At 41.9% G+C, this 21,050-nt stretch overlaps 2 protein-coding genes across 3 annotated transcripts; one reads left to right on the top strand and one right to left on the bottom strand.

Moving 5' to 3' along the window:
* The first annotated feature begins 553 nt into the window (after nucleotides 1-553).
* dmbx1a (diencephalon/mesencephalon homeobox 1a) lies at nucleotides 554-8,367 on the top strand. 2 transcript variants are annotated; one of them, XM_030401599.1, is made up of 5 exons: nucleotides 554-834; nucleotides 4,286-4,454; nucleotides 4,808-5,002; nucleotides 5,691-6,090; nucleotides 6,213-8,367. In XM_030401599.1, exons 2-5 carry the CDS (start codon nucleotides 4,302-4,304, stop codon nucleotides 6,650-6,652), a joined length of 1,188 nt encoding a protein of 395 aa, XP_030257459.1. In that variant the 5' UTR covers nucleotides 554-834; nucleotides 4,286-4,301; the 3' UTR covers nucleotides 6,653-8,367. The 2 variants fall into 2 exon arrangements, with proteins under 2 accessions (XP_030257459.1, XP_030257460.1); XM_030401600.1 differs by having other exon boundaries at nucleotides 555-834; nucleotides 4,286-4,455; nucleotides 4,824-5,002.
* A 9,315-nt stretch (nucleotides 8,368-17,682) lies between these two features.
* nsun4 (NOP2/Sun RNA methyltransferase 4) lies at nucleotides 17,683-20,990 on the bottom strand. Its single transcript, XM_030401989.1, has 8 exons — nucleotides 20,873-20,990; nucleotides 19,966-20,185; nucleotides 19,316-19,487; nucleotides 19,009-19,163; nucleotides 18,746-18,906; nucleotides 18,522-18,646; nucleotides 18,266-18,398; nucleotides 17,683-18,098 (listed from the first exon to the last, which is right to left on the bottom strand). Exons 1-8 carry the CDS (start codon nucleotides 20,966-20,968, stop codon nucleotides 17,955-17,957), a joined length of 1,206 nt encoding a protein of 401 aa, XP_030257849.1. The 5' UTR covers nucleotides 20,969-20,990; the 3' UTR covers nucleotides 17,683-17,954.
* Nucleotides 20,991-21,050: the final 60 nt, after the last annotated feature.

Raw genomic sequence — 21,050 nt, forward strand, 5'->3', positions numbered from 1 at the left:
CGCTCCAAGTGCATACAAGAACAGATAAAATATATTTTTTATCCACGAGAAATCAGGGTTGTGAATGTTTAAAATGTGTCGACAAAGTGTGTTCTATAGGCTATGTTTTTCTCTCTTTTATTGTATCAATGTAAAATGTGTATGACATTGAAATTCCTTGGCAGGAACATTTTACACACATTTTACTCAAACCGATGACTGAGATCAATAAATATAACATAAAAGAATGGATCACTATATGACAGCAGATTTGCAATTAAATAAAAGGTATCCTGAACTGTGGACTAAACATCAATATTTAAACAATTTATCAACATCGAGCCGTTAAAAAAGACTTAAAACTCTTAAATTCCGGAATGTTTTTCAGAATCAGTAAACAAATCCAAACAACGTGTAGACAGACACGGGGGGATTTATCGGACATCGCGCGCTTAAATCGATCATATTTGAAAAATAACTCCAGAAGTCAGAGCGACCAGCGAGCTCATTCACTTGACTGACAGCACGGGGGACCAATGGGAAGCCAGCAAGGTCCCCGCGAGGCTCTCCTTAAAATCCCTCCACCGGGCTCTCGCGCTCCAGCAGATGGCGGCTTCCCACTCGCTGTATTGAACACGAGAGGAGCAGGTGAAGGCAGCGCGAGGAGCGGACTGGAGGCGAAGCAACAGAGTGGAGGACTTTTACACCGAGCGGCCCGAGCTGTTGTCTCAGAGAGGACAGAGAGGACAGAGGGCATTAAACATCAGCTCAGGGCAGCTGAGAGAGGCTGAGGACGTGGAGGAGCTTTGCTGTCTGTGTACGAAGTGACGGAGAAGACAAGTGTCTCTACAGGAGGTAAAACTTTTCAACAACTCTTTATTCACTTCCTCGTATTTTTCACAGGGTGTTAAAAAAATCGTCAATTGTTTTGAAAACGATATTGTTTTTCAGAAGTCATGCTATCAAAGCTGCCGGTGTCTCCGAACCAGAATGACATTCAAAGTGTCTGTGAAGTTGTTTTGCTATTAGCCTTTGACAAATATTGATTTTTCTCTTTTAATTTAGTGGAGATGGAGGCGGCTTTCTGTCGGTTTTCATAAATATGACAGACCTATATATTCAAGTTTCAGTAATGTGAGAGCTAAAATTAAAAACAGGTCACAAAATTAAAGGTAGGCTACAAATGAATTAAACAGTTTTAGGCTAACACTTAACAAGTGTTAGCTTTTGGGCTGTTTGATGCGCGAGCCCAAAAATGGAATTATCAGAATAAAAGTCTCCAGTTTTTAATGAAGCTACGCACATGACCCCAATCTCTTCTGGAAGGTTTTTAATTTAAGAATTATAATAAGAAAAAATTAAAACGCAAGACTTTTCCTCTACTTTTTTTGCTTAATAAACAGCCTACAATAATTATCTTAGTCATATTCACATCTTAAAATGCCTCTAAACAGACCTGATAAATCCTGACCATACAATACCAGACGCTGAAGTACCTTCAAATTCCAAATCTGGACCCTGCATAACAGATAACCTTCATAATAACAGCTCAGAGGGAAAAAATCGCACACATGTCTCTCGCCCTCTGACAGTTTACACTGTGACACAGCAAAGAGCAGATTGTCAGGTCGACTCCTGCCCCTGGGGGCTCTTAACAAATAACATTTTTCCTAATTTAACCGGATCAAAGAGTTGCACTGTACATGCCAATTTACATAATGACGGCTTGATAATCGATGCATTGAGCAGGGCTGCCAGGAGGGCCCAGTGCCTGGAGCAGAGAGAGGCTTATGAATGACAATAACAGCGCTGACAGGCTCACAGTGATGAGCTATTGTGCTGAACTGGATATGGGCAGGAGGATACAGGCTATAACCAGAGATGGAGGGGTAAATATAAAAAAGGAGGGGGAAAGCTTCAAGTTTTTTTGCGCACAACACATGCAGCTGCAATCGGGATTATCTCTGTCTGAACTTTACTAAAGCGACATTAAAAATCTATTAAACTTTCATCAAGCAGGTGTAAAATAATAGAAATATGGAGACTACATTTGGAGCAATCTTTATACCTTTCTTTCACTCATGCATTTGTGTGTGATTTGAGGTTTAATCCAATTTCAGTTCCAGAGGAAAACACGCAGGAGGGCAAAGAAACAAGAGAAAAATCGTTGGCCTATTACTAGAACACGCACTCGCACGCACGCAAAACGCACGCGCGGGGAACTCCAATCCAGAGCTAACCACCCCGGTCCCACTGTACGTCCGTCCGTGTCAGCGTTGATGATAAATGGAGGGCCTCGCAGTCGAAACCTATTTGCACTTCCATTAGACGGGGAGCCAAATGGGGATCAACATGCATATTTTTACCCGCGGAGAAGCCATACATCTCAGCCAAAACGTTGCCCCGGGGCGATGGGATAAGAGGCCGCCAGAGAGGGGAAGGGGAGGGGGAGAGGGGGGGAGACGGGGGAGGCGGAGGGGGGGACCCATTCAACTCAAATACTTGGGGGAGTAAAGTAAATGTTTAGCGAAGCACCTTCTGTCCCGGCGAATTAAACTATTCCCCACTGCCCTCTGATCACATTCATCAGCCGCCGCAGCCACTTAATAGGCTGGGAATGGGCACTGCGGGCATCGCGCGCGCACGCACGCATGCACGCACGCACGCAAACACACACACACACACACACACACACACACAGAAAAGTGGATAGAAAAAACTGCCTTCAAGAACGACCACCCAGTCTTTTCCGTTTTATAAGACACATTTCCAACAGAGTATGTAATAATAATAATAATAATAATAATAATAATAATAATAATAATAATAATTATTATTATTATTATTATTATTATTATTATTATTATTATATAGGCTACTGAAATCCAATGTTTTAAACAATTATCAAGTCATAATCAAAAGTAATGAGGTTACGTAAAAGAGTGTGACCTTGGTCAAACTGACATCAATTACATTTTAAATTACAATGAATAACCAGCATAATTTAAAGGGGCACTATGTAGACAAACACAAACTTTTAATGTTGACAATATTAATGATGCAATAATACAAACTCAGAGATATGTATTTTTTTCCATAACGGAATAAACAAGCTCAGAAAATGTTTGAAGCTAGAAAGGTGGCAGGGTCCGCCAAATACATGTTAAAAACAGTATACACTGGAATTACTTACCAAATAGATGTCACATCCAATGCTGTTTTATTAATTTTAAGTCATTTACAGCATTCGCACAAAGATCGTTGGAAATCCTTCCAATTAAATGAGAAAAATAACGACATTATTTAAATGATAACCTGAACGTTTAGTCTCTACCAATAATTCCAAAAACGTATCCAGTTCCCAGGATACTTTACCTGTCATCCAGCAGAAAGATTTATATCTTCTCCCTGTGGTCTCCCTGTGATAGTTATAATAACTGTTTGGGCCTCCGAGATATTCCCTCCTGTCAGCCTTCTCCGTATTAATACATATCTAATCGTATCCTCAAGCGTTTCATCTATGAAAATCTCGGTCGTGAAGGAGAACTACAAAATAGAGTTTGGGAAATTGCTGCCATGTGAAAGACTCTAACATGGTGGTTTCCCTTCAGGAAATTAATCTTTGCGTAAAAGTATCTTGGCCTAAATGTTAACTATGAATAACAAAATTGCCCAGAATAAATGCCTAGCATTGCTGTTAATGCAGGAAAATGGATTTTGAGGAGTCACTAAAATTAAACAGCATTCACTGAGGACAGCATTCCCCTAATCATAGCCTATTAAAATATAATCCCGCTATCTGGTTGCAGGTTTTGCCACCGAGACCCGGAACAAATCTCCTTATTTCATTTTCCAATACGTCTCATCAGCGCCTTGATCTGTCAAAACAATGTTTTCAATGGGGATTTGGCTTCTCCGGGATCAGAGAAAACGACGTGAATAAATTCATGAATAAGGCATTCGTCACGGTTCATTATAAGAACGAGTGATAATTACCCCAATTAAAAGTCTTTTGTATAATTAATGGATTGAACAGGGCGATAATTGGATGTTAATGGATAACACTTTTTGTCTGAGTGCGCACATTAAAATCTATTGGCCCTTAAGCGCGAGGACCTGCTGACACTTAATAAAAGGCTGATAAAAAAGTGTGTTGATCCTCCTTAACACAACATTTTATTATCAAAACAGAGGGTTGGTTCAGCAGCTGCGCGGCCCTAATGTTAAAATGTCCTTGAGTGAAACACTGACCTCCCCCTCCCCTCTTCACCTGAAAATCACACCCACCCTCTGCTCCGTCCCGCAGGTAGCGACCTCTCACCATGCAGCACTACGGAGTGAACGGCTACTCTCTGCACGCCATGAACTCCCTCAGCGCCATGTACAACCTGCACCAGCAGGCCGCGCAACAGGCGCAGCACGCGCCCGACTACCGGCCATCCGTGCACGCGCTCACACTGGCCGAGAGACTTGCTGGTAATTGAGTGCACGCTCACACACACACACACACACACACACACTTGCCCAGCCCCCATATATCTTTTATATATATATATATATATTTTTATTTCACGAGATTTCTGTTTGCAGTTCAGTATAATTGCCATCTGTTAATAACTAATAATGACCTTATTAAACATTGATGGAGGATGACAAAGTTATTAAAAACAAATGTTACAGGCTGATTTGTGGTCAGAAGTGTCGTTCTACTTGCCACACATGCGAGGTTATTATTTGGAAACAGGGTGTTGCTGACATTCACGCACACAAACTCATAATCTCGTCCTGCCCAGTAAAATAAACTTGCCGTGTGTTGTTCCTTTCCAACGGCTGCGCATTTCAAGACATCATCCTGGAGGCTCGCTACGGCTCTCAGCACCGCAAGCAGCGCAGGAGCCGCACGGCCTTCACCGCACAGCAGCTGGAAGCGCTGGAGAAGACCTTCCAGAAGACCCACTACCCAGATGTGGTGATGAGGGAGCGGCTGGCCATGTGCACCAACCTGCCCGAGGCCCGCGTGCAGGTAAAGAGAAAATTATACCGTGTGTGCATACTTGTGAGTGTTTAATTTAACACATATTTTTAATCTTAAGGAGACTTCTAATGTTTTATTTTGTACTTTGTTTTGTTTTTGGGATTGTTAATTTCGGGGTTTAAATAAGTATGGGGTGATTGAAAATAATAGTAAAAAAAACTTTAATTATCTGCTGTATTAATAAAAGGCAAACAGCTTTGCAGTGACTGTGCTTTTATTATAAATACAGAAAAAAAAGCGTTTGAGTGTTTCTCATTATGTCTTGCTCACACTCTGTGAAGCTTTTATTTATTATTGCACAACATAAAATGAAGGCAATCCATATACATGCAATTAATGCTAAAATATAGGACCTTGATGAGATAGCTGAGGAGAGAGGGGGTGGAATGCAGCAAAGGGCCACAGGTTAGACTTGAACCCTTGGCGGCTGCAGCCAATTGAAATACTATTAACATTGTTAAAACTGATTCAACTTTAATTGTGATAAGCTGCTTTTAATTAAGTTAAATCTCTTACAGCCTCATGGGCAGCCTTGTTTACCTTCTTATGCCTCTCAATCATTGAATCTTACTGAAATCCATCTTTTAGAGTGTGTTGAAGTCCCTACAGCAGTCTGTTCTACTTGTTTCTTCTTGTTCTCCCTCTAACTCGTCCTCCTTTTCTCCTCTGTCGTCAGGTTTGGTTCAAAAACCGCAGAGCCAAGTTCCGTAAAAAGCAGCGCAGCCTCCAGAAGGAGCAGCTCCAGAAGCAGAAGGAGGCGTCAGGCGAAGGAGGAAGCGAGAAGGAGGACGGACCTCCCTCCACAACTATCCTCCCTGACACCCAGCTCCCTCCTTCATCCTCCTCTTCCTCATCCTCTTCTCTGGAGACAGAGGTTCCGGTGGTCCGTCCTGTGCCACTTGACATGGAGCTGAACGTCACATCTGCAGAACACTCTGGCAGCGAGTCGGCGACGGAGGATAATGCCACGGATAGGGAGGAAGAGAGTAAATCTCAGAGGGAGGAGATGAAGTGTGAGAGGGCGGTGACTCCAGGGGATGTCTCACCAGCTTGCAAAAGACTCAGCCCTAAACCAGGTAAGAACCTCGGACACTTGACTTTTACTCAGCCAAAGAGCTGAATTCCTTTCTTTATCCTTGGTTCATCCCTCATCAGCTGACTTTGATAATTAAAATTATCCTTTCGTTTCTCTGTCCAGACTCTCCCCTGGTCTCTCCGTCTGTGACCCCTTCCTCGTCCAGCAGCGGCCTGGCCAGCAGTGGTCCTCTCTCTCAGGGCCATTCATACTCCTCCTCCCCTCTCAGCCTGTTCCGTCTGCAGGAGCAGTTCCGCCAGCACATGGCCGCCACCAACAACCTGGTGCACTACCCTGCTTTCGACCTCGCCACCCCATCTTCACTCCCCTACCTGGGGATGAATGTTAACATGCCCCCCGCGCCGCTGGGCTCTCTGCCCTGCCAGTCTTACTACCAGTCCCTGTCCCATCATGCCCAGCAGGTGTGGAACAACCCGCTGCTGCAGGCGTCGGCTGCAGGCGGCCTCAGCAGCCACAACAACAAGACGACCAGCATCGAGAACCTGCGTCTGAGGGCCAAACAGCACGCTGCCTCACTGGGACTGGACACAATGACTAACTGAAAATCAGATTGTATGGAGGACAGTTTAAAGTAGAACCTCGGCCTACACACCACCCCATCCTACCGCGTGTCTGTGTGACTGTGTTAGTTCTTTAGGAACCGTAAACTGCGCCCTTCTTGATGAGATGGGCACGGGACATGCAGAGATGTCCAAAATAAAACATGCACTGGACCTACAGAACTCCATCTAACTGACAACACTTCCACGGCTTGTTCAACTCCTCTAAGCTTCTGTGCAGCTCAAGGTCCAGTATAACCTCGGGAAAAAAAACAACAAGATATTGAACATTGCTCGACTAATGCATCGGATAAAGTGAATGTCACAGTGAACGTGTTGATGTTTTCAACAGACACAAAGCTGGACCGTCTCATTTAAAAAAAAGAATCACTGAACACGACACACACAGTTGATGATGAATGCACTCAGATTTAAAGACAATGCAAACAATGTTTACAAGGAAAATGTGAAAAAATGAGGCACTTTTGAAGGAATTCAGCTTGTTGGCCAGGAGGAAGAAAAGATATCGCTCGTGCAGCAGTGAATATTTCCGTCACAGGACCATCAACATTTCAATTAAGCAGCGCGGTTATGTACATAGCATGTACTACATAACAGCACATGAATAAAAATAAACTTCAAGCCATGTTGTCCTCAACAGCATAATTAAAAGTGACTAATTTACCAGTTTAATGGCCAGTAATATGCCACTTTGTACAGAGGCTGGCTTGATAATGAGAAAATGATTTCAGTGAGTAAATTCTCAGAGCTTTTAATTACATTTTGCCCTGGGCTGAGGGAGCTGGGGCAAATGCAATTATGAACATGCATACCATTTAAGATCGCCTTTATAAATTCAAAAGATCTGGGCACAATTAAGGTTGCAACATAATTGACATCACTTTGTAACAATTTAATTTGAATATAAAATTTTATGATGAACAAATTTGGACTTTTGGGAAATTGACCCGACCAATATTTTATTCTCGCCTTAATATTCTCTTGAGGAAACATGCAGCTTTTCACTGACTGTTAGCACTTGATGAGGAGAATCACAAGCGACTCTCATGTTTTCTGTTAATGTGTTCTGGAGGCTAATGTCTTCGTATGAAAAAAGAAAAGCACATTATTTTAGTATGTAAAATACACAAAAGTCTATCTATTAATGTTTACTGGTAAGGTAATTGTAAAGTTCATATTATGTTGTATAGATGATAATGGATTCCTTTAGCTGTCAGATTGTAAGATTGTATCTGCTGAGCTCACCGGCAGCAGCGTCCACCCCTCTTTACTTTCTTGGTTGTCTGTGTAATGATCTCTGGGATGAATTAATATTTTAAATGTGTTCACTGGCTTGAAATGAGCAATTGAACAGATTTTCTGGAAAACTGCCACCTTCTGTATTTCGCAATCCAGACAGAAAAGCCTGAAGTCTGAGAAAGTTAGAAGATTTCAGTGAGTATTTGACCCATGTCCTCTGTGTACTGCTGTCTCGACTCTATCTGAGTTCTGTTGTTGATATTATTCTAATACTGTTCCCCCCAAATGTCTCTGTCAAACTACTTGGTCCAGTGGTAGATAGATTTATAATGGTGGAGGAGAGAGTGAGTGGACCATCAGCAGTGTTGTTTCCTTTGCTCCTCCCTAACAATGTAGACTTGAAATAGTGTTGTTGTAAAATAATCGCTAATAAAAACATTGCTTGGAGATCTTTATAATGAAGACTTATCTGTGTGTGCTGAATATTTACAAATTGTGGCAGGGAGCTGACAGCCAAATCTTGTCAAGGGTGGTGTGGTGTGCTCTTGGGCAGCGATATAAATGTAATTTAAAAGTCGAGTGTGTAGGATTTAGGGGCATCTAGCGATGAAGTTACAAACTACAAATGTGTAAGATGAGCGGGGAAAAAGCAAAAAATGGGAAAGGCCCTCTCTACAGCCATTGTTTGGTTTGTCCAATCTGGACTACTGTAGCAACGCGGTGGAGCAATACAGTCATACACTAATGAAAACATAATGATGGATATCATGTCCCATTTCTGTCTTTAGTTCCAGCTATATCAGCCCTAAATCATGTGGGAACATGCTGGAATTTTAAAGGTGCTATGTGTAAGAAAAGTTTACTCCCAGCTAGTCAAACAATGACGCTCTGGGAATTTTAAGACAGGTCGCCGCCATCCCAAAGTTGACAAGTTTGGAGACCCAGAGCGTTCTTATTTGACAAGTTAGGAATGAGACTCAAAAATCAACTTCTCTTACAATAGACACCATTTAACAGCATGATTTTAATATAACAGAATAAGCAGAACATTAATAATCTAATGCTGGTAATCTGCCTTTTTAGTGAATAAGCAAACTATAATATTATATCATATATTATATTATATTAATCATAGATCGAGTGCACAAGAAGAATGCGGAGGGGACAAAATCAAATTCCTAATTTACCAAATTCAAAATCTGAGTGAAATCAAGTAAAATATTTCTCATCATGTATTCAAGTTGAAATCAGTTCATCTTTTCTTCTGCGTCAAAAATTAGAGTAAGGGGACAAAAGGTGAAAAAGACAAAGAGATGAGAAAAGAGAAAGAGAAAAGCATCAAGTCAATGCAGCGATGGAAGAAGGTCAAATTAAGAGAACATAAAAAAAAAAATAACAAAAAACCAAATACAGTGTATGAGTATTTGCAGGCAGACGGAGCGCAGGAGCAAAAGAGACAGAAAAAGAACAACGTAATCTGAAAAATATAAAAGCTGCACAGAGACATAAGCCATCCCCAGTGAATAAGCAGGCCATTATCCTGAAGAATGACGGCCCGGGGCGGTGATTATGCTGCTATTATATCTTTAACAGCATGGTTTGTCAAAATGCACAGACCCCCACCCAACCCTGCCGCTACACACACACACACACACACACACACACACACACACACACACACACACACACGCTTCTCCAAAATGTGCCCTTGCTCTTCCCACAGTAAACTTTACATGTGCTGTAAGTGCATTGCCCCGGCTGCGTGACATTGCTCTGCTGTTAATTGGGTCGGCCTTTAACACACACTCTCCTCTCTCAGCGTGTGTAAATAACAAACGCACCTCAGATGTTTCCCTCCTGACCGTTATGAATGACCACCGTCCAAAAATTGGATACGGGAGGATAATGATCTCGCCAGATTAGCAGCGTTAATGTGGGTCTAACACCTCACCCTAACCTTGTTGTGTTTTATTACACCACATACACGTGTGTGTGTGTGTGTGTCCTCGGCCAAGGGCGTCCTGATTGCGTGACTGATAAGGCTGTGGTGTGGATATGCAGCAGAAGTGAATGTCCTTGTTATCCGGGGTAGGAATCTGTCCAGGTACACGCTTGGATTTCCTCCCACGGGGCCACAGAACATAACACAATACTCTTGTTCCAAATGTTCTCTCTTTTCTTAACACCCATCCCCCAAACACACACAGACACAGACACAGACACACACAGACACACACACACACGCCCTGGGGGTTGAACAGGGATTGCTAGATTGTACTGCTGCAGGGTCAAGTGTGTTGAGCCCTTGATGCTGGATCAGGTGCTTCCATCTCTAACACTCAGGGCTGTATATTCACCACGATAACCACCTATTTATGGACACCCACAGATCTCCATCTACTTTCCTTTAAGCAAGTGATGACGTGTGTGTCTGTGTGTGAAGTCTGAAAATCCAATCCACCGTGGAAGAATTAATATCATATCAACCTAGTACTTTAAAAAACTCGGGTCGGACAGTTCAGCTTTGACGGAACGCCTGAAATAGTATTTTTACTACTTTTTCTTCACACTATAGAGCCTTGACACAGGACAGATCTGGTCCAATATTGGTTTGAGGTGTTCATTGTAACCAATTCGGATTTCATATTCTGATTGATTATTGCAAATTTCCCGTTGCACTCGTCTCCTTTAATCCTTTTGTTACTTTTGAACTCTGGTGTAGAAATCTACTGTCTAGTAATTCTTGTTCAAGTTTTTCAAAAACATTAAATACACATTGAGAAATTTCTGCTGCTATGGGTATCTCCATTAAATAAGAACAAAAGTAAGTAAGTAGTGTGGGATCACAGCAGTTGTTAAACACCCACATTTGCAGACTTCCTTCCTCACTTTTAATTCCTTCACAGAGGTTTTTGCTACTGGCCATCAACAGACACACCCACGTAACCTTGGATGAAATTAGATTTCTCTGGTTTCGAACATTGTTGAAAATGTAAGGACACAACTCAACAGAGTATTTAACAAGGTCTAGTTGTTTTACACATTTTCAATGACTGAATAAACAAACTGACCTGAAAGGACAATGCTCATACTGTTTCACTTTTACGTGGCGGACCCTGCCAGCTATCTAGCTTCGGTGTTCTGGGGACCTTATGTTCCTCTGAGCTTCCTAACAGCTTGTTTATTCAGTTAAGGGAAAAATAAATATTTCTGAGTTTGTATTATTACCTCACTAATATTGTAGATATCAACATTCTGAGTTTGAATTTCTTATTCAAAACTACACAGTGCACATTTAAAGGAGTTGCCATAGCAATTTTTTCTCCTATCCCTGCTTGTATGTGAACCCTACTGAACCTACAGGGAAAATAAATTGCTTGGGAAAGCTTAAATTGAATGCATATTTGTATACGTTTTACTTTCAATAAGAAGTGCAATCTGATATACTACAACCTCTATAAAAAAAACGACAACAACAACAATAAGAATAGTGATAATTATCGAGAAATAAGATCCAAATTCAGGCATCAGAATCAGATCTGAGCTGAAAGAAAGTGGATTGGTTATTTCTAATAGAGTCAAGACTGATAAACAAAGTGAAGCTTTACATATTTTGAATAAAGAAAGGTTTGTGTCCGACCCACACAGGCCCGTTGGTTTGCAGCATCACTTGCTCTGACTCTCTTTCTCTCCCTCTCTCTCTCTCTCTCACACACACACACACACACACACACACACACACACACACACACACACACACACAATCTCAGCCCCCCCGGAGCAAGCCCCCCACACAAAAATCACAGTGTACCATTCAATCAGTGCTTTTTTCTCCCTCCTCTCCATGGTTCTCTTAAAGGTTTTAACCATGGCGAGAATGAAAAGTGCCAGCATTAGAAACCTCGGCCCATTGAGGAGGTGACAGGGTCTGCCAGAATATGATCCTAATCCTGTTTCCAGCATTCTTTTAGCCCACTGGCATTGCCATTTCGCCGCATATTCTCTGAGCTGTCAGGCCCAGGGAAATCCCTCTAATAGTGCATTGCCCAGATACACATCAAAGCCCTCCTGGAAACCACCAGCAGGAACTTAAGGGCGAGGGAAGCACAAGTACAACCAGGCTCACAGCTGCACATACACATGCAACAAAAGTAAATAGCATAAAACTTGCTGGAAACACATAAAGCTTAAAGGAATTCAGCTCATACATGACGCAACAATCCTTTCGCTTTTGTACTTATAAACCTTTTCAACTCAAGTTTTCATCTTTGTATATTTACAGTTACTACAGCTGGAGACAGAGCAAAGATAGATGTTGTAGAGATAGAGAAACAAAGAGAGGGCTGATATCAAGAGGCAGACAACAGGTGGCTAAACTGTGTATCCTGGGCCACCCTCCTTTAGTTCCACTTCATCTTCCATTTTCTTCATGTCCTTTTTCTCTTAAACACTCTGACTGCCATCTCACCCCTCCCCGGGTAATCTTCTTAGAGAGAAGAAAACCCCCATTCTCTCTCCTCTTAATCTGGCTGCAGCCTAAACCTACGGTTGCATTTCCAATGTGGGCCTCGCCGCTCTACTCTGGACTTTCTCTCAGCCGGTTCATGCAGCGCTGAGTCTTTCAGAGAACACTTAGATCACACATTGAGTGTGTGGGCTGGTACACAGAGTGTGTTTGAGGTAACTGAAAGGTCTTTAGTTTTGAGGGAAAACCCTTTTTTTAGCTATTGGCTGCAACAGAAAGTGTTTAAGTAACTGGATGTATTCTATGTTCTCTTGCCTGTGCCATCAGATTGTACTCCCCTGAGTGAGGTTGCAGCAGTTTACCATGATATGAAAATGTATGTCTATCATAGCTGTTACTTTCCTTCAGAATTCTCCCGTTTAGTGTAATAAGAACGAAAAATGAATTTAACAAGTTTTCTGACTGTCAGGAGATTATTCTGTAAAATTAAGCATTTGTTTAAAGGGGCGACATGTAAGAACTGGCCAGTTCTGTAAAATGCATATCCCAAACAGAGGGGGGGGGGGGGGGCAGCATATCAGAGTAAGTAACCGCTAACTGCTGCTAACTGTAGCTGCTGTTTGCTATCAAGCTCAACTAGCTGACTCTGCTCGGACTGGGAGCTGGGAACACTCAGTGTGTTTACATGCACAGCTTAGTCAGATTACAGCCATAGTTCGACTATGCTACTCAACCAGACAACTGCAATTATCCGAGTATACATGCCGGTGATCTGGGTGCTTTAATTCGACTATGAGAAATCCGATCCGGTCCGATTTTAGTCAGACTAAGGTGTATACATGCATGTTAAAGATCCGTTCATAGTCAGACTAACCAATTCGGTTTTCTTGAGTGTCATGTAAACGCACTGACTGTGGGAGTTTAAGTGTTGTTTCATGTCAGATTATCAACTCTTGAAGTAAAAAAGAGGCACAGGGCTAGCTGGTTAGCATGCTAACCTGATTGGATATCTCTCTGACACAATGCATTGACAGCTGCGACATAACATCACAAGTGTTTTCTTTCACAATCTGTTGACTATTTTAGTTTAGTTTTTTTTTACATTTCTTATTGCACCTTAAATTGATAAAACTGTTTTCATTCGCTTATGGTTCATATATCAACAGACAGTCAGTGATGGAATGTAACTAAGTACATCTACTCAAGTGCTGTACTTAAGCAACATTTTGAGGTACTTGTAATTTACTTGAGTGTTTCTATTTTCTGCTACCCTATACTTCCACTCCTCTACATTTTGGAGGCAAATATTCTACTTTTATTCCACCACACTTTGATAACTTTAGTTACAACTTACCGTGCAGATTGCATAACGTTTCCGAGCCAGTGTAGTGCATTTTTAAAATTTGTTTCATTTATCAGCAATTGGATCAGAAAATCACTAAATCCGTAAAATAAAAGTCGTCAGCCTTAGTCACCTGCTCTATGAGTTTAAGTGCAACATGTGATACAAAGATCCATTCACTTGAACTGGATTTCTATGAAAGGTTTATGGATATTAGCTAAAAAATATAAACGGCCAAGATGCAAAGATCTAAAAAAAAAAAAAAAAAAAAAAAAACACACCAAAAAAACCCTGTATAGCATTTTGTCCTCCCTGTGGCTGAGAGCAGCAAAGAGCACATCCTGCTGGGCTCAGTCTACACACTGCATCAGCGACAAAGACCCCCCCTGGTGAAATCCTCTCTCTCCCACCGCCGACTGGGAGGCACGTCTGATCCTCACCTCTGGGCTGGAAAACACTGCAGCAGGAACCACAGCCTTTGCTTTAAATACACAGACTACAACTAAAGAAACCTTAATGTTTACCTCCAAACACAAAAGTCAACCCTTAATTGTAGTGGTAAGACCCCAGACCTGTGACACCTTTGTGTGTATGTATGTATATGTATATATATATATAAAACAAATAAATTTAAAAAATATATATTTTTCCCCTCCTGTAGAATAACCCACTGTCAGTGCTCAGTTTAATATATGTTGTTCATTCAGTACCTTGTGTGTAGGAGGTGAAAACAAGACACTATTACGGTGTTTTGCATGTTTATTATATAAAAAAAAGAAACATTTAAATTGCATTCGGAAACACAACAGAAGCACGGTTGTGTAGTTAAATCCATAAGATTCATCTTTCTAATACACAGCATACGTCTCCCTAACACAGGCTTACACACAGGGACACAAATGCACAGCGGTTCATTGGCTAATTCAATAATAAAAGGAGACAGCCGGTGGAGTCTATAGACAGGCGGAATAGAGAGTAACTCATCTCTAACAGTCTGCCGTCTCCTGAGTGTTAAAACATGTAAATTTATGGAAGAGCCCATAGGAAACACATATTTACAATACGTTTAGGTAATCACAAGATGTGCGAAGAGGCATTCAAGGCCCTGGAGACGAGAGCACTCAATACAAAAATAGTTTTTATGTGTCATTAATTCCCTCTGCATTCCCAGATACATCCCCCTTTTACCGCAGTAATACAGTAATCACTCACAATCGCACAGAAAATTATCTGCACTCATCTGTGGAATAAAAAAGCGGAGGGGCAAAAACAGGGCGAGACGTCCCATTTTAGCTCTCTGCTGCCTCTTTAATGTTCATCTGGGAGCCGCATGGCTGCCGTCCGTCCCTGCACGGGGATGGGAGTCAGCTCCTGCTCTTGGAGCAGCTTAATGACAGTGGGATGTGGATGGTGGACTCGTTAGAAAACACACACACACACACACACACACATATATACCTTTTTCACGCTACATTGCCCGGCCAGGACAACATAAAGGGTCATCGGCAGTGTGATGGAAAAAGAGGCACCTCTCCGCTCACATTAGCTCGTGATAAGAGGAAACATTTCACCTCTGAGTGATGTCAATGCAAAACGGAGTCAATCCCAGCTCTAATAATGAAAGTTGCACAGATTCAGATGTGGGAAGCCAAATGGTCAAAGAAGTCATTACCTGCCTGTTCATTATACCTTCGACATATCGCGTTATTAGGCAGAGCCATCAAACCTGATGAATAACTGCAGAACAAGCCAGGCCCATTTCCATCGGACAGTTAAAGTGAGCAGGTAATTCTGATGGAAATTTGTGTTTCAGTAATGTGACTCACCAACCTGAAATATTCATCTCCATGATTCTGACACAGTACAGGAGGACACACTGGAGCTCCTTCACTGACGTGTTAGAGTCCTCTAGTGGACACAAAACATACAGGATGCTTTCAATTTTAGCTACTGTCGCCACCTGCAGGGCGACCATAAAACTACAATTAAAAGACACAGCTGGTTGACACGAAAGACATCTGTGTCCAAATGATTTTGTCGAATCAGAGTTTTAACTGACAAGAGCCTTTATTTGGACCAACATCTGGATAAACTCTATTGTCTATTGTCTAGTCTGTATTTTTGTTCGATAGATTATGTAAACTGTGATAAATAGGTGACTTCACTGATTAGGTTAATTGATTTGTGATCAGATCTCACTTCAGTGGGACAAACAGACACAATGTTTTTTGAGTCACAGACAGAGCGAACTTAATGTATCAAATATGATGAATTGACAAGAAGGCTCAAATAATTACATGTTTGTCATAGGCAGTCTTCATCTTCTTACTCCTGTCACCTGTAGCTGATGTGGCTGCTTTGACTTATAGTATGTTAGTGTTCAAGTTTGGCATTTGCTGTAGTGCAAAACATTCTTCAACTGTTGTCAATTGTTGTTAATGAATATTAATTAAATAATAATTAATCAAAAGGTATCATGGCCATTCAAATTAATACATAAAATTCGACACCCTATGGAGACATTCTACAGGCTGACCCCTCTGGATCTCAGCTGTGACTGACTTCCCTGTATACAGCTTGTCTGGAGTAATTCAAGTCTCCTGAAGCCCAGCGATTGATTTGAAAATATGTTTAAACCCTTAACATGCTGTAAAGCATGTGCACCCACTTCAAATGGTGTGCAACTCATTCAGTCTAGCAGGTATAGTGACAATTTAAGTATAAAACAAGCATACTGTAAATAATGTCTTTTCAAGTCAGTTTGGGATCTTGAGGCTTCCTGAGACTTCGATTACAAGGGACGAGCTGCATGGAGTCATTTCATTTATCTATTTTTAAATGTACGTTTTTTTACGTTTTAAAATAAGTGTCTATCCACCGCAGAACGCTGCAACACTGTTTTACTGTAAAGCTCCAGGAAATGTTTCGTGGACTAAGAAAACCTGAACCGACTTTGCATTGGAATGAGGGTGAGAGGATAAGAAGATAAGAATCATCATTTTTGGGTGAACTGTTCCTTTAAGAGAACAATGACTCTTGTTCTTATTGAGGTGAAACCTTGAAACAGTTGGCTCAAGTAACTACCTAAACACATGGTTTTCTTAGCATAGTACAGTTTGCTGATTGGGAGAACTCTGAAGACTCCTGCAAGAACATACTTAAATACTGTGAAATAAAAAACTTTTTTTTTTTTTTTATACTTTTTACATCAGAATCCTGTTGAAGTTTTTCCTCCTCAAGTTAATGTACATGAGTAAAGGCGAGACAGTCACTGAGCTTCAATCACCAACACTTAAAATGTCATGCTGGCCATAAGCTGTTTGCTACAGCTGACATCAGCCGCATTTAAAGGAGAACTTCGGTCGATTTAAACATGCAGCTTCATTGCTCAAGCTACCCTTGACTTGCCAGTACCGAACACAGCACTGTAGCGTGTATGACTCAAACTGAATAAAAAAGTAGTTAAAACAGTGTGTTTGTGCAAGCAGCTACTTACCTGTTTGTTGACATCCGCGTCTTCCGGTAGCTAGACCAAACTAGTCAATCCGTCGAGCGTGAACTTAACAGGCTTAACAGGCTATTGTAAGGCTCATGGCTCATGACAGGCTGTAACATGGACATGTACTTTATGAACAGAAACACGAAAATGCTGGAATAGGTTTCCGTCTCCGCCAGTGAGGGAGTAAGCGCACGCTCGACGGATTGACTAGTTTGGTCTAGCTACTGGAAGACGCGGATGTCAACAAACAGGTACGTGGCTGCTTGCACAAACACACTGTTTTAACTACTTCTTTATTCAGTTTGAGTCATACACGCTACAGTGCTGTGTGCTAAGGTGTCTGCTGATGTTGCATAACTTTTGGTGTGAGATGTGGAGCATGTTAAGACGCTTAAAACACAGTGTAAAGTTCTGACCCCATGCTGTTAGCTGTCAATGCTAAGTCTCCGTTCACGGAGCTCTGTAATGGCTGGACCAAATGTGTTCGCGTCTTCGGTACTGGCAAGTCAAGGGTAGCTTGAGCAATGAAGCTGCATGTTTAAATCGACCGAAGTTCTCCTTTAAGCAGTTTGTTTCAAGTCAGCTACCTCCACAATGAAAACTGTGCTCTGACAGCTACAGTTATACATACCGATGAGTCTGAGGCTGTAGAGTCCAGAGCATCACCTCATAAGTCAGTACAGCAGCGACATTCAAATGTCCACCAGCTTTCAGGCAAAGCCGCCTACCAGTCTGCAGTCTATGTTAGCCTCCTTAGCTTGCACATGTAGATGGGACCAAAGTTAGCAGTTAAGTGCGGGATGACCATCTCACCCACAGGGAGGTCTGGAGCGAAGTTAAAGGTTTTCCTAAACATGTGTGTGAAGGGTTGCAGGTCAACTACCTGAATGTAGATATGATAAGGATAGGAGGGAAAAGGAGAACAAAAAGACCTAATTATTTGTTTGTGCTGGTTCACAGAGGCCAGACACCTGACAGTTATCTTACACTATTCTTCAGCTGTCGTCACTGAATGTCTGATATACAGTTTGCAGTGTTCGTGTGACTGACCTGAAGGTGGATGCCGTGGTTCTCTCGAGCCGAGTGGACGGCCTGTTCCACCACACTCATGTTCTGGTTTTGAGAGAGTGTGCAAGTAGAGTAAACTATCTCCCCACCCGGACAAGCTGCCTGGATTCCCGCCCTGCAAAGAAGTGAGAAGGTTTGTTTACTTTATATCAAATAATCATGTTCACTGTTCACTTCCTAATGGACCACTTTACTGCTTTATCAAACTTTATATCTCCATAGTTTCATCAAAACTTACAGCAGCAGCTCCGCCTGTAACTGTGGCAGCTTTCGCCTCTCACCAGTCCTGATCTTACTGAATATGTTGTTGTCGTCTTCCATGAGTGAATGTCTGTCTGTAGTGCAGGGGACGTCAACAAGGACCTGAATTCACAAAAGAAAGGAAGATGTGAACAAAGGCACCCACATTCGATAACTGCTGTTTCAGAAAAAGATAAACATGATGCTGTGACACTGGCTTACTCTGTCAAAAGTATTCCTCTCGATTTCCCCCCACTTGGTGCCATCAAAGGAGGTGACGCGTAGTTTCTCGTCAGTCAAAAGCTGCTTAGGAACATAGCTGTGTAGGACCTTTTTCAGCCGCGTTGTCCGAGACACCGAGGAGTCATTCACACACAAAAAACCTTTGGCGACAAACGCAGACGATGGAGGATTAACTGATAGACAGTACAACAACACTTATTCTCACATAAGGATGGACTCAGTGAGGAGAACAGTCCTTTTACCTATACACTGGGACTGGAGTAAAGCCAGGCTTTTGCCTCCTGGAGCTGCACACAGGTCAAGCACATTGTGACCTTCTTGGACGTTCAGTGCGAGACACGGCAGCACAGACGCTGCGTCCATCAGGTAGTAACCCAACAACCCCAACATGTCCGGTCTTTAGAGGACAAAGGGAGCATCAAGTCAGTGAATCAGGCTGCACTTTGAGTAAAAACCTAGTTCATTTGGAAGATAAGCGTGTCCTCTTAAATGATATACCACTTGGGACAACTATATGTATGTATGGCTACTAACTAACAAAAAGCTCACTTTGCAGGCTTGAATCTTGTGATGTCTCCTCTTGGAAACACTAAGCACTTGATGTGAGGGCTGAGCTGCAGAGGAGACAGCTGCTGACCATCAGCGTCAGATTTCTTCATAGAAACACAGATGGATTCACCCTCTGCGACTACCTTTGACTCTTGCTCCGGGCATGGCTGAGCTGCAGAAATGATGAAGGATACAGAAGCGATCATAAGAGGAGTTTAATATCAAGGTTGTCAGAGGAGGATAGATGTGTTTTTCTGCCATTTCTCTCAATCATGATGATCCACAATGCTTTTCTGGGGCAAAACAGCGTAGACGTTGACGTTTAAATACAACAAACATAAATGGGTTAAGGATAAGTTCACCCACAAGTCATACACATATATATCAAAATTAAGAGTTGCCTCTGACGAACAGAATCAGTAAATGTAATGTTTATCTGGCCACAACTGAAACTACCACACATCCATTTACTGTTATTAATCATAAAGACTCTAATGGACCCTAACCTACCCTAATTCATTCTGTCTATTATTAACAATATTGTATTGTAATATTGATGTATCTTTTGGTGAGAGACACCTCAAAAAACACCTATTTCTCTGCTACAGTAAACCGATAAGCCAACGGGAACACTGGAGATGCACACCTACCCTCTGCATCTATGTCTCTGATGAAGTCTCTGCATCCCAGGGCTTCCAAGTCTGCCAGAGCAGCATCATGGGAGAAATTATTGAACAGGGCTCCGTATTTCCTCTCTGACAGCAAGGCAACTCGGACCGATGGCCACTGCTGCCCCAGCTGGACTCCGTAGGTGGCGTCAAAGTGCTGCAGGGCTAGAGTGGTGGGAGGGTACTTGGCACGTGTGGCAGCCTGCAGCAGAGGTATGGAGGTCAGAACACTGATTTGAAATGTTAACTTTGCTTTGCCTTTATTTGGAGATGTGTGGGCGGGTGTGTTCATGTTGGTGATTGGGCAGGGGATTCATTATTTGTATGGTGTTTTTTTTTTCCTTTCATTTATATGTATTTAAACATGTTTTCGTGTTCTATTTTAATGTGCTCATATCACATCATATTGAATAAACTTGATTTGCTTGATGTTCTCCAGTTTATGTTTAATTAGCCAAGTTAAACACCTATAACTTGGGGCAGCATTTGTAAGGACATGACCATGCTAGAGCAGTTTTCATATTCTTCACTGAAAATGCAATCTAAAATAAATGTGATCTTACTGGATGCGAGAACAACATAATCATCATTAAGTTAATTTATGTCTTAAGTTTGACAATGTCATCACAGTAAGCTAGCGACAGAAGGCATACATGTAGACATGGTGATTTATTTTCATTTAAATTCCAGGTACAGCTATTATTTATAACATTACGCCATATTATGCACAATTATTGTCAAAATACAATACTCTTTTTTTGTAATAAGCAGCCCCCTCACGTTGTTTGTAGCAAGAAATTCTTGACAGCTCCAAACAGAAACATTTTACACGTCTCATTTTTACAGATAACGACCATTATCTTTATCTTTGACTGCGTGGACAACTTACCCACTTTTCTTTCACTCGGTTTCTTCTGGGCGTAAAACACCTTAAATCTTTCACTTTTCTCAGCAGAAGTCTGGTATCCAAGAGCAGTGCCATCATGCCGTGCGACAGTTTTAGTGGTCCGTCTTCGCTCCGACAGACAAAACCAAAGGTTCCGCATACTTTGACCGGATGGGCGGGC

The sequence above is a fragment of the Sparus aurata genome, chromosome 21 (assembly GCF_900880675.1).
Source record: "Sparus aurata chromosome 21, fSpaAur1.1, whole genome shotgun sequence".
NCBI lineage: Eukaryota > Metazoa > Chordata > Actinopteri > Spariformes > Sparidae > Sparus > Sparus aurata.